This window comes from Mus caroli, unplaced genomic scaffold (genome assembly GCF_978045245.1).
Source record: "Mus caroli unplaced genomic scaffold, Mus_caroli_1 scaffold_2, whole genome shotgun sequence".
NCBI lineage: Eukaryota > Metazoa > Chordata > Mammalia > Rodentia > Muridae > Mus > Mus caroli.
Window position 1 is genome coordinate 58196194 of NW_028227257.1, and position 14100 is coordinate 58210293.

General features: G+C 46.4%; 1 protein-coding gene across 1 annotated transcript in view; it reads left to right on the forward strand.

Annotated features, from left to right (window-relative positions):
• Nucleotides 1-14100, forward strand: part of Spg11 (SPG11 vesicle trafficking associated, spatacsin) — a 62840-nt gene that overhangs the window by 41480 nt on the left and 7260 nt on the right. Inside the window, exons 22-30 of the mRNA XM_085834511.1 lie at nt 1330-1535; nt 2176-2284; nt 3796-3955; nt 4501-4755; nt 5731-5931; nt 6639-6746; nt 7718-7880; nt 9091-9305; nt 9881-10628. Of these exons, the coding sequence (XP_085690637.1) occupies nt 1330-1535; nt 2176-2284; nt 3796-3955; nt 4501-4755; nt 5731-5931; nt 6639-6746; nt 7718-7880; nt 9091-9305; nt 9881-10628 (2165 nt within the window). The remainder of the gene's footprint in view (nt 1-1329; nt 1536-2175; nt 2285-3795; nt 3956-4500; nt 4756-5730; nt 5932-6638; nt 6747-7717; nt 7881-9090; nt 9306-9880; nt 10629-14100) is intronic.

Sequence of the window (14100 nt, forward strand, 5' to 3'; positions counted from 1 at the left end):
CCCAACTTGCTTCTTGGTCATGATGTTTGTGCAGGAATAGAAACCCTGACTAAGACACCTTCTATGGCATCTTGGTCCTAATTTCTGTGAATAGAATTTGATTTATCTGGGATGTGGGTCACAGTGGCTAGATTGGCAAAAAGGACCCTTGGCACTCTGGGTCGCCCACACTGTTCTGGCTTTGAATGTCTGTGATGTCAACTGGAAGTGCTGCTGTTTGGCCTTCCACATCTCCCCAGGGAAAAACTCACTTTTCTTTCTCTTTTTTTAAATGTGTGAGTGTTCTGTCTGCGTGTACACCTGCATACCAGAAGAGGACCTCAGATCCCTTTAGAGATGGTTGTGGTTGCTGGGAACTGAACTCAGGCCTCTAGAAGAGGAGCCAGTGCTCTTAACTGCTGAGCTATTTCATGAGAGCTCATCACTAACTTGTCTTAAGAAAAATAAAAATTTCTACAACTGTGGTATTGCCATTCCTACTGTGTAGTGCATTTCATGCTTATTAAATTTTCCCAATTAAAAAAATATTAAAGAACATGTAAGTCTAAGGAAATGGGGTTATAGTGCCCCCAAATAAAAACTTTCACTGGAACCCAAACGAACACAAAGGGAGAGGAGGTAGCAAAAGACCAAATGGAAAGCGCTCTGTGGTAGCACAGCTCCAGTTCCTTGTCCTGGTGAGAAGCAGCTTTTAAAATTGTGTGTGTGTGTGCGCACGCGCGTGCTTGTGTATGTTTGGGATGTATGATGTAAATGGTTTGTTTTTGTGTGTGTATAATGTGTTTTGCATTTGGTGTGTATGGTGTATGTGTGTACATGGTTTGTGTATGTGTCTGTGTGTGATGGTATATGTGATTTGTGTGTCTGTGTGGTGTGTGTAATGTATGGTGTAAATGGTTTGTGTCTGTGTGATGTCAGGGTGTGTGTACATCAAGTTACCCATGGAAGTCAGAGGACAGCTTTTTAAAAAAGATTTTGTTGTATTTTTATGTCTGGTGAGGGGGGCTTGTGCATGTGGGAATCCAGGAGAGAAAGTCAGGGCCTCTGGGGTGGAGTTGAGGTAGTTGGAGGCTGCCTGGTGTGAGTGCTGGGAACCACACTTGGGTCTTCGACAAGATTAGTAAGCATTGTTGGGTGCTGAGCCACCATCTCTCTGGCCTACAGGAAAGTGTGTGTGTGTGCCAGATCGCTCCACCGTGTGAGTCTGGGAGAGCAAACCGAGTTGTCAGGCTTGGTACCAAGTATCTTTCCCCACTGAGCCATGTCCCCAGCCAGTGTGAGAAGTAATGCTTATTTATCTTATATAATTTTGGTTTCTTTATGTTCTAGGATCCAGCAAGTAGGCAAGGAGGCCTATACCTTAGGGCTCTCTTCCTTCACCAACCCTTCGGTAGGGGCTGCCTGTGTCTGCTTCTTAGAATTGCTTGGCCTCAGCAGCCTCAAGCTCAGAGTTGACCTGAAAATGGCAAATGTAATTTTGGGCTCCAAGCGTAGAGATGAAGATGCTCATTCCAGCTTCATCAGAGAGTCTCTGGGTACAGCACCTTTGCACCCGCCACGTGTTGTCCATGGGAAATGAGGGACAGGTCAAAAGTACTGAGGTGGACATGAAAGTTTATGTTATTAATCTCACTTTCTTAGAAGTCATTTTAATTGGGTTTGAATGACCCCGAGCCTCATTACTTTAACAAAAATACCCAGGTCTGACTTTTTCTATTGAACACACACACACACACCTACCACATACACATATACTCCATATACATACAGTGTATGCCACACATATATACTACTACATGCACCCCATATACACATCACACACATGTACACACCACATACACACATTACATGTCACACATACACACTGCATGCTCCCATATATAGATTACACACAGTCTATTACAGTTGGTCCTGGAGGTGCTGAGGCAGGATAATCACTAAGAACTCAAGGCCAGCATGAGTTACCCAGGGGCTTTACAGCCCATGCTCCCTCTTGATGGCTTTGATCTTACGGGGCTTTTCCTTTGGTTCTTGGTTATTTAGAGATGTGGTCCCGCTGTGTTCTGTCCTGCGTAGGCTGACCCTGACCTGAGCCTGTGCAGTTCATCTCGCTCAGCTGGAGCTACAGAGCTATGCAGCTGTGCCCACCAAGGTCTTGTTGCCTGTTTCTTACAGCTGAGAAGCTGTCTAAGCTTGCTGACGGTGACAGAGCAGCCACAGAAGAGCTGCTCGTTCTCTTGGAGGAAGGCGTGTGGGACAGCATTGAGCAGCAGGGCTTTAACAGGTTTGTGAGTTGCAGCCCCAGCCTCTTTAGTAAGCCTGTGTTGGAGTGCTCTTCCTTCAAAGGGCTTGCTGCACTTTCATCAGCCCCCCACCCCCAACCCGTGGCCTTACTCAGCCAGCAGAGGGCAAACAGAAAGTCTACCCATGGGACTCCCTCTGTTCAGATGAGAGGGAAATCTGTTCTGCTTTGTAGGCAAGAGACGTGGTGGGTTTTTAAGGTCATTTTTATTTTATATACACGAGTGTTTTGCCTGAAGGTATATCTGTGTACCACAGAAGTGCAGTGTCCTTAGAGGCCAGATCCCTTGAACTAAAGTTACAAAAGGTTGTGAGCTATGAATGTGGGTGCTAGGGACTGAACATGGGTTCTCTGCAAGCACAGCAAGTGCTCTTAACTACCGAGTGTCTCTCCAGCCCAAGAGAGGTGGAGGGGTTTTTGTTTTGTTTTTGAGACAGGGTCTCCCTGTGTAGCCCTGGCTGTCCTGAAACTCGCTCTGTAGACCAGCTGACCTCAAACTCAGATCTACCTGCCTCTGACTCCTGAGTGCTGGAATTAAAAGACCTGTGCCATCACATTTGGCTAGTTTTTTGTAAGTAGTGCAATAAATATTTGATATATATTTAAAAGCATATGTTCATTATTTTTATGTATTTTATGAAAGTTTTATTATATTTATTTTTTCCACATGGAGATCAAACCGACAGCCTCATACATGCTAAGCATGTGCTCTACCTCCGGGTGACCCTGCCTGCCCTTGGTGAAAGGGTTTTTGGGTTTTTTTTTTGTTTTGGGGTTTAGTTGTTGATGATGATGTTTTGGTTTTTTGAGATAGCCCTGTGTAGCCCTGGCTGTCCTGGAACTCACTTTGTAGACCAGGCTGGCCTCGAACTCAGAAAGATCTACTTGTCTCTGCTTGAGTGCTGGGATTGAAAGTATGTGCTACCGCTGGGCAGGCTGGGCAAGCTGGGCAAGCTGGGCAAGCTGGCTGGCGCTCTCTCCCTCCCCTCCCCTCCCCTCCCCTCCCCTCCCCTCCCTTCCCCTCCATCCCTCCTTCCTTCCTTTCTTTCTTTGAGAGTATGTTTTGGTTAATTTATTTAATTTTTACTAATTTCCAAATTTTAAACTAGATCTATATTATATAAGGGGTGTGTGTGTGCAAGTATACACATGTGTGCGCATATGTGTCCAGGTGCCCATGGAAGCCAAAGATGTTAATCCCCTGGAATTAGAATTACAGGTGTTATGCGTTGCCTAATTTGGGTTCCCTGGAGGAGCCATAAACTCTCTTAGCCACTAAGTCATCTCTCTGCCCCCCTAAAGCTATACTTTATTTACTTAGTTATTTCCGTTTTTTGAGACAGTCTCACTATGGAGCCCTGGCTGGCCTGGAACTCCCTCTATAGACCAGGCTGGCCTTAAACTCCTAGATATCCCCTGCCTCTGCCTGTCCCTGAGAGCTCTATTTTAATGACTTTTTTTCCCTCTGCTGTCCATCCCCAATTTTATTATAGGTTGTCCAGTGAGTCCAGCAGCCAGTGGGCATTAGTGCTTCAGTTCTGTATGCTCCATGACAGGAAACTGAGCGTGTCCTACCTGAGAGAATGTGCCAAAGCAAATGACTGGCTGCAGTTCCTGGTTCACAGCCAGCTGCATAACTACCACCCAGCAGAGGTAAACCACACTTCCCGGAACTGTGTTCTCCATGATTGTCTGCTCAAGACCCACATTTGCTGAGTCTATAACCTGGTGTCAGGCAAGGGCGAAATCATTGGAACAGATGTGGACAAGTTTCTAGGATTCTGGGTTTAACATAGACATTTACTCAAATTCCCTTAAAAGCAACCTACGGTGTGCTCCGGTCTGCAGTCTCAGTACTATGGAAACTTGGGAGGCAGGATTGCAAGTTCTAGGCCAGCCACCCTGGGCCAGATAGCTGGATGTTATAACAAACATCACATGGTCTTCTCTCACACAGCTCAGCATTATAAAAAAATCATCCTGAGCCCTGTTGTTGTTGTTGTTGTTTGTTTTTTTGTTTTTTTGAAACAGGGTTTCTCTGTATAGCTCTGGCTGTAATGTGAGTTGTCTCTAACTTACAGAGATCCATCTGCCTCTGCCTTCCAAGTGCTGGGACTAAAGTGCCACTACCACCTGACTTTTTGTAAAAACTCACTCTATGAAAAAGAACATTGAGTGTGTTTTAATCGTCTCTATAGGTGGAATCTCTTCTTCAGTATTTCAGTCCTGTCCTTCAGAGCCACTTGAAGCTGGCTTCTGAGAAACTGTCATCAGGGTCCATCTCTAGGGATGACAGCTGCCTCCAGGAACTCCAGAGAAACAAAGGAGAAACAAGTGATTTCTTTGAAATTCTCCACCGGTGCTCGGAGGAGTCCGCCTCTTGGAGCTGGCTCCTGGCTGAGGCGGTGAGACATCGGGCTCCCACCCTCAGTGTCCTGGCCTCGTGTATCCAGGTGAGCTGGCCACAGTGGGTGCTAAAACTCTACCTGCTTGGTGGCTTAGTCAGGAGAGTGGCAGGCTAGGAGCGGATGCTGGCCATAAACTGAGACCTGGTCTCATATGGCTTGGTAGTTAGGAGCACACACTGCTCTCACTGAGGACCTGACTGAGTTCCCTGCACCCATATTTGGTGGCTCATAGCCACTTTTAACCCAGACTTCTGTGGCTTCAAGGCTTCTGGGCTTCATGAACACCAGCACTCACATGCACTTACCACTCACACACATAATTAGAAATCAAGGAAGTCTTTCAAAATGTCAGAACTACAAAACAGAACAAAACACAGACCAGTAAAGCCCCTTGACACCAAATTTGACCATCTGAGTTTGAATCGTGGGACTCCCGAGGTGGAAGGAAATAGCTGACAGCTGTAGGTCCATGACAGGCGTGTCCATGCACACATGAGGAAGTAATGAGCTGGGGCTGCAGAGCTGGCTCAGGAGTTAGGGGTGCTTGTTGCTCTTGCAGAGAACCGGAGTTCAGTGCTCAGAGCTGTTGGTTATTCTGGCTCTAGGGGATCCGTTGTCCTCTTCAGGCCTCTATGAGCATTAACACACATGGGCTCATGCACGCAGAGACAAAACAGAGAACAAGAAGGAAGAAGGAAGAAGGGAAAGGAAGGAAGCAAGCAGCAGGGTGGGAGGGGCCTGAAGGAGCTACAGGGGACAATTGTGAGGCTCTTACACCTGCTTCCAAGGTCAGACCTCAGGCTGTCTGTCCATTAAGCTGTCTCCTGACACCAGTGAAGCCTACGGTGGGGACTCAGTCCCTGGCTGCCCTCAGGAGGGTGCTCTGCTGGGCAGGCATCCTCTTCCTCTTCCTTGGGGAAGGTTTTCTCACAGCTGATTCCAGCTAGTTAGTGGAGTTTTGTCCATCTGTGTGATCGAGGCCCAGTTCCTTCATTTTGAAACATTCTTATCCAATGGTAGGGTGCCAGTGTTGTCCCCTGTCTCTGTGTTTGGATTGTCACCTCCGTGGAGGACAAGGTTGCAGCTGAAGCAATGGGACACATTCAGATCTCTGTAGAGGACCATCACTGGAGCCTGGAGGACCTGTCCATCATCTGGAGAACTGTATTGACAAGACGCAAGAGCCACACTCTCATCCGAGGTTTCCAGCTCTTCATTAAGGTATTGTTATACACATACACACATATGTACTCACACTCATGAGTGCACACACACACTTGAGACATTCCAGAACCTCAGGGTGTCAACATAGCATTCCTTGGCTTTTTCTTATTATCAGACCTGGATTTTTTTTTTTAAAGTCAACAAGAAATAATAATGGTAATAGAACTTGTGTGTGTGTGTGTGTGTGTGTGTGTGTGTGTGTGTGTTTAGTTTAGTATTGGGTATCCAGCCCTAGGACCTTTGAGATATACTGTATTTACTTAGCAGAGTACTTTATATGTATTGGTTTAGTAAGTTCTCACAACAGTACTTTATAAAAAGAACGTGTGTGTTAGGAAGTGGCATTAGACTAATAACTAATACATAACGCAGACCACACGCACTCAAGTAGGCACACTTACAATTCAGACTCATCACTTCTAACCCTAAGTTCCTCTTTTCTGGCCTGACAACCCCACCAAAAATAGGCTAGTTGATACCACAGAGACCAACCAGTAGGAGGGTAAGTGGCTGGTGCTCTTTTGCCTCCGGGAATGTTTGTTGGGGCCATAGCGCCACCTAGTGGATGGTCTGTAGAGTAACAAATGGATTTGTTAAATTTTTTTTTCCTCCCAAAAGGAAATAACATGGGAAACTTAATTTGATTCTTCCATTATTAATATCTTTGATGATCTGGATTTTCTAATTTTAACTCTTCTTCAAAGGATTCCCCACTTCTATTGATTATGGAGATGTATGAACTCTGTATGTTCTTCAAGAATTACGAGAAAGCCAAAGTTAAACTTTTGGAGTTCCAGAAAAGCCTTGAAACAGTAGGTGGAATTGGAGTGCCCTCCTCTCAGGTCTGAAGTTGGTTGGCAGGTCTTCGTGCTGGTGGGTGGTGTGGGGAAGCAGTAGACAACTGGTTGTGCCATGTGATTGACAATGAGTCACTGTCATTTCAGAGAAGCCAGGCAGGTGGTGTGACTTGTAGTTACCGTAAACAGAAGTGTCACATCACATGCTACTGTTATCTGTGTCCTGGTGGAGTAGCCAAACTTAGTGGGGCTAAGATCAGTGGTCCCTGCTGTGGACACCAAGAAGAGAGGGACGGTTCTTTGTCAAATGCAGGCTGGCTCTTGACGCCCTCTTCTGGTGCATCTGAAGACAGCTACAGTGTACTTAGACACAATAATAAATAAATCTTTTTAAAAAGAATCTTCTGGGCTCAATTATAAGCCCAGACCCCTTCTAGGCAGCTGCCAAGTGAAGCATGGTGGTTAGGAATAGCACAGGGGGAACTGATTTGATAGTAGGAGGCATTTAAGCCTGGGACTTCTTCGGTGGTTCCTAGTGTTTGGCACTCTGGACTGTCACACACATAGCCTCCTCACCAACACTTCCTGCAGAGTGGCAGAGCTGCCTTTGTCCCCATCACTGCTTCCTGCCATCTGTCAGGAGCACAGACCCTCCTTTTGTGATGGGCCCATGAGAGTATTATGAAGCCTTGGGAATGTTCGGGGCTTTCTTGGTCCCAGATTTGGGGGTTCTGCTTTTTCTTTCCTTTTTTTAGATTTATTTTTATTTTATATCTGTGAGTACGCTGTCACTCTCTTCAGACACCATAAGAGGGCATCAGATTCCATTAAAGATGGTTGTGAGCCACCATGTGGTTGCTGAGAATTGAACTCAGGACCTTTGGAAGAGCAGTCAGTGCCTTTAACCGCTGAGCCATCTCTCCGGCCCATGGGGTTCTGCCTGTTCATTCCCACAAACTCTTCTGAACCTCTGTTGTCTTTCCTAGCTTGACTCAGCGGCTGCAAGGGTCCTTCCTATCATACCTGCCTCGTGGATGAAGGGCCAGGTTTGTTTCCTTTTGAAACTTATGCCGCAGCAATGTGAGACGCAGTATGAGCTGGGGAAACTCCTCCGACTGTTTGTTGGCACTGAGCAGCTCTTCTCTGACGGTAAGACAGCTTTGTTCTGAAGCTGCTGCCAAGTTGTTAGCTCTTGTATGTTGGAAATATTTTTGGAAGGCACTTAGAACATTAGATATATTGGATAGATAGCAGCACAATGACGTCCGTCCATAACTGAGCATGAAGAGGTCATCTGTAACAGCAGCATCTACTGTAGTGCAACCAGTCCTTCTAAGCAGCTGATACATGCTCGCTCTTGGGAGTGCACTCTCTCTCTCTCCCTCCCCCTCTCTCTCTCTCCCTCCCCCTCTCTCTCTCTCTCCCCCTTTCCCTCCCTCCCTCCATCTCCTTCTCTCTCTCCCTCCCTCCCTTTCCCTCCCTCTCCCTCTCCCTCCCCCCTCCTCTCTCTCTCTCTCTCTCTTTCTCACACACACACACACACACAGAGAGAGAGAGAGACGAGAATGAGCAAGCTAGCCTGAGTCATTGTCTCCAAGGTTAGCAAATTACTATGGTATTGAAGAGCACCAATCTGAGACACTTGACGGCATGGTGGCTCACACCTATAGGCCCAGTGCCCAGAAAGCTGAGGTAGGAAGATTGTCATGAGATCAAGGCCAGTCTGGACTTCACAGTAAGATCCTGTCTAATAAAAGGCACATGTGTATAGTAGAGGCTGATTTCATGTGCTAATCTTATCGCTACCAGTTCTTAGAGCAAGGTGGGCAAGTTCAGCCAGACTTTGACTAAGGATATTGCAAGGTATACACACATACTCCCTCACACACATACCACATACACTCACATATATATACTGAAAATGCTAAATGCCATATATACATGCATATATATTCATACATACAAAGGTGTATTTATATACATACTCATGTATACATATATGTGTGTCCTAATGGCACTTAGCATTTTGAGTATGTAAGGACTTGCCCTTAGCGGCTTCTGCAGTCAGTCAGAAGAGAAGACCTGTTTTACAGGGTACATGGCACGCACCTGTAATCTTAGCACTTGGAGGTAGAAACAGAAGAGTCAGAATTCAGGGTTTTCCTTAGCTATATAATGAGTTCAAGACCAGCCCGGACTCTGTGCTACCCTGTCTCAAAAAGAATAAACAAACAACAAAGAAGAAAGGAAGGAAGGAAAAAGAAAAGCCCACATTTCCCCTGTAGGCACCCTGCTGTCTGTCCCCTGCCACTCTGTCACCACAGCACTGCTGTGTAACTGCACCCTCTCTCCTGCACAGGGCCAGACGTGCAGAAGCTGTGTCTCCTCAGCCAAGTGCTGAAGGACACACCTATCGCCATTAGCCCTGCAGTCATTTCCAGCTACAGCACTGAGAATTTTCAGCGGGAATGTAGATCGATTTTGGAGAAGCTAAAGGCAGATGGGCAGTTTGCTGTGGCTAGGAGAGTGGCCGAGTTAGCAGCCCTGCCTGTGGACAGCTTGCTGATTGAACAGGTATATCTTAAGTTACTCAAACTCCCAACAGAAGCAGTGGGATGCAGTCCATAGGCAATGCAGCCCTTTCCCACACTGCTTCAGAAGTGAGTACGCTTTTGATATAGTAAAGGAAGTATGTTTTGATGTAAGCATAGCCTATAGAACAGTGGTTCTCAACCATGGGTCATGACCCTGTTGGGGGTTCTCAGACCAGATATTTACACTGTGGTTCATAACAGTAGCAAAGTCACAGTTATAAAGTAGCAATGAAAATAATTTTGTGGTTAGTGGGGTGCGCCACAACATGAGGAACGGTATAAAGGGCCACCGATTAGGAAGGTTGAGAACCACTGCTGTAGAGGTGCACTCCAGCTGTTTGCTTTGAAGAGGATAACTATACGGTGGCTTTCCCTGGGCTCTCAGATGGACTGAGAACCGGTTTCATACTAACTTTCCACATAATTGCATCCAGCGCCCTCTGCAGCCCAGGCTGGTCTGCACTCACTAGATTTGCTTGCAGCCAGTGTGTCCTAGGGAGCATAATGAGGCTTCTTGACCCAGGCAAGGCTGAAGTCTGCTTTGTTCAATTTCAGTTAACCCAGGAAATGCAAACACTAACACACACTCCGCAGTGGTCCCTGAAACAAGAAAGACTTGACTTCTGGAAAAAATGCCATGAAAATTTTAAGAAAAACTCCATTTCAAAGAGAGCAGCCTCTTCCTTCTTCTCTAGCCAAGCCCCGGAGGTGAGTGAGCACCCTGCTGAACAGGGCAGCCTTGAGGAGCGCCATCTGCTGCTCACTCTGGCGGGTCACTGGCTTGCCCAGGAAGAGCCAGTTCCCCTGGAGGAGCTGGAGGAGCTGGAGAAACGGATTTGGATCTGCCGCATCGCCCAGCACACGTGTGGAGGGGCTGAAGAGGAAGCCAAGCCCAGCCCCTCTCAACACAAGTTGGCTGCTGCTGAACTTTCTTTTGATAGCTTAGCCAGTGAGCTGTCCTTCTCCAAGCTTGCTGCTTTGAACACATCCAAATACTTAGGCCTTAATGATCTTCCATCCAAGACAACGTGTGAGAACAGACTGAAACACAAAGAGCAGGAGTCACTGAACACTTTGATCGGGCAGCTGCTAGATGGTGGCTGTGTGCATGAAGCAAGCAGAGTGTGCCAGTATTTCCGTTTCTATAGCCAGGATCTAGTGCTGGTGTTGCACTGCAGAGCCTTGGCCTCCGCAGAGGCCAGCATGGAAGACTTGCACTCAGAGATCCGTGCCCTCCTCTCAAGTGCCGCACAGCCTGAGGACCTGGAGAGCCCGAGCGTCCCTCTTCGGAAAGCCCATAGCTGTAAGTAAAGGCAGCCACACTGTCCTCTTTGCCACACAGTGCTGGTGCTGTCTCCAAAAAGGAGAAACCTCTCGGGATGTCATACTTACACTGAATTGAAGAGATAGTGACTTTCCCCAAGTAATCAACCCATAAGTAGTCTACACAGTAACACTTGCTTTTTAACTGGCTTAGAGATGAGGTAGAGGAACTCCTGGCTGATAGTTAGTTTGGTGAAATTATATAAATACAAGCCAGCGCTGGGAAGCAGATGCTACGTAATTAGACTGTCTCAAACAAAAACAAGACCATAAATACCCAGGCGTGTGAGCACATCTTTAATCTCAGCCCTTGGGAGGCAGAGGCAGGTGGATTTCTGTGAATTGAAGGCCTATTTCGTCTACAAAGCAAATTCCAGCACAGCCAGGTCTAGGAAGAAAAGAAAAAGCTGATCTAAAACACATGCACCTTGCAGGGAACCAGTTTGGTTCCCAGCATCCATCCAATCAGGTAGTTCACAGCCACCTGTACCTGTAGCTCCAGGGGATGCCCTCCCCACCCCCCCAGAACTAAAGTGGAATCTTGTTGAAAGGTTTATAATCGGGCTGGTGAGATGGCTCAGTGGGTAAGAGCACCCGACTGCTCTTCCGAAGGTCCAGAGTTCAAATCCCAGCAACCACATGGTGGCTCACAACCATCCATAACGAGATCTGGCGCCCTCTTCTGGAGTGTCTGAAGACAGCTACAGTGTACTTGCATATAATAAATAAATCTTTAAAAAAAAAAAAAAAGAAAGGTTTATAATCATATACTGGTAGCACATAGGGTAGGCTTCTGTGCTCAGCATAGCATCTGGCCCCCTTGAGGTGGGTTTTCTACGCAGACATAGTATAGAGAACTGTCGCCTTTGCTTTCTGTTGCTGCTGATCCCGGGAGGAGAACACTCAGCCTTTCCTGCCATCTGAGAGTCACCGTGGGAAGCGGCTCATCCCGCTCTTAGGTTAGGGATAGATTTCCTATCATTGTGCAGTTTTACATCGTGTGTTTTGGCATCTGTTGATCTTATGTGCTGTCCTTCTTCTTTAAACTATTGATGTGATTAGATATGTTTAATGATTTTTTAAAAAACATTGAGCCAACTTTGCATTCCCAGAGTAAACTCTCCTTGACATACTATCCTTTTTGATTAATATAGCTGTAATTGATTAGCTCTTTTGTTTATATTTATGTTCTTGAATATTTATTGATTTTTTTTTTTTTAACAGGGTTTCTCTGTGTAGCCCTAGCTGTCTTGGAACTCACTCTGTAGACCAGGTTGGTCTCAAACTCAGAGATCCTCCTGCCTCTGCCTCCCTAAGTAAAAGAATTAAAGACATGTGCCACCACACCCGGCTGTAATTTACTTCTTAAAAATAAGTTTTTGTCACCGGGCAGTGGTGGCGCACGACTTTAATCCCAGCACTTGGGAGGCAGAGGAAGGAGGATTTCTGAGTTCGTGGCCAGCCCGGTCTACAGAGTGAGTTCCAGAACAGCAAGGGCTACACAGAGAAACCCTGTCTCGGAAAAAAAAATATTTTGTCTGTTTTTCCCTTTTAAAAATTAGGATAATACTGGTTTCATAAATTGGAAGTTATTAGTCTTTTATTTTCTGTACAAGATCTTTCTCATACATCTCCCTACTCCCTAATCCCTTCCAAGATCTCCTGCAGCCTAGGCTGACCTTTGACTCCCTGTGTATCTGAGGATGCTGCTGGAGCCCTGGTCTCCCTGCCTCAGTCCAAGTGCTTGAGCCACCATGCTGGCTTAATGTTATTAACTTAAATAGAATTTACCAGTAGTCAGCTGAATCTGAATGCTTGCTTTATCTTCAACTATAAAGGTTATCTTTGGGATGAGTTGCAGCAGTGGTTCGGTAGAAGAAATGTTGAATTTCCTGCTTTTTGGGTTACTTAGGCTGCTGTTTTCTCCCTTTATTGTGGGTTGTTGGGTTCTGGTTTTTTGTTTTGTTTTTGTTTTTTTAAGGAAAAGAGTGCATGTGTGTTTTTGCTGTGTACACATCTGTGCACCACACATGTGCCTGGTGCCTGCAGAGGGTGCCCAAACAGAGTATTGGATCCAGTGGAAGTGGAGTTAGTTGTGAAACACGGTGTGGCTTCTGGGAATCAAACTGGAGTCTTAGTGTTCTGAACTGTTGAGCCATTTCTTTAGCCCTTCACTTCATTTTTGACAGCGGGTCTATGTAGCCCTGCCTGTCCTGGCACTCACTGTAGAACACATGTCTAACTATGTACCATGTGTGTATCCAATGCGCTCATTGGCCAGAGAGGGTGTTGAGCCCCTGGAATAGGAGTTAGGGTCGGTTCTGAGCTGCCATGTGGGTACTGGGAATTAAACCTGGGTCCTCTCTACAAAAACCAATATGGATTTACCTCCTCCCAACCGCTGACCCAAGCCTCTACCATCACTGCCAAGAGATGCTTGGGTGCCAGGGCAGGGGAGAGTGGGCACAGGAGTTCACTTCCAGCCTTAGGCTGACACCTGAGCTTGTTGCGTGCTCTTGTGTGTGTGTACACACACTTGCAGTATCTCTCCTCCACATCAGGGCCCGGCTCTGGGTTTCTAGAGATTCCTAGCTAGGGAGATACCAGTTCTGGTCATCTTAAGTTTGCTCGCAGCTCTACTTCTCAGCTCTTCACGCAGCTGCTGCATGTCTAGGTTGTGTATGGTAGGAACAGAGTGGAGCGAGCCTATTCCATCTCCCTAGAACTGTGCTCATGTGGAGGATGGATGGGGCAACGTGGCCTGAGCTGTGCCCTTCCTTCCCCTTCTTCACCACCATCTGATTTGGGGTTGGTTTGTTGTATTTTGAGACACAGCCCTTAGCCCCAAGTAACCAAGATTGACCTTGAACTCCAGATCTTCCTACTTCTAAGTGCTGGAATTCCAGGATTGCCCTCCCACACCCTGCTTTGCTTTTAAACTGTATGTTTTTAGACTTAAGCTGCTTTTTTTCTGTTTGTTTGTATCCTGGGCTGGCCTGGAATTCACTGTATGAATGACAGTGCTCTTGAATTTACAGAGTGCTGGGGTTAGAGGTGTGTGCCACCACGCCTAGCTATGTGAAGTTAGGAATGGAGCCCAGGGCTTCATGCATACCAAGTAAGCACTCAGCTGCATGAACTAGATCTGCTCAGTGTAACAAATGAGAGTCCACTCATACAGGCTGCCAAAGTACATTCAATGCTGTCTTCTCAAAGCTCTCAGAATGCCTTTTTGTTATTTCCGCATGCCCAGCAAGCACATGCATGTTCCGGTCAGGATGCACCAATAGGCTAAGATTATTCTACTGAGTGGTTGTACCATAGTTTAACGAAGCTTTTTTTTTTTTTTTTTTTTTTTAAAGATTTATTTATTTATTATATGTAAGTACACTGTAGCTGTCTTCAGACACTCCAAAAGAGGGCGCCAGATCTCATTACGGATGGTTGTGAGC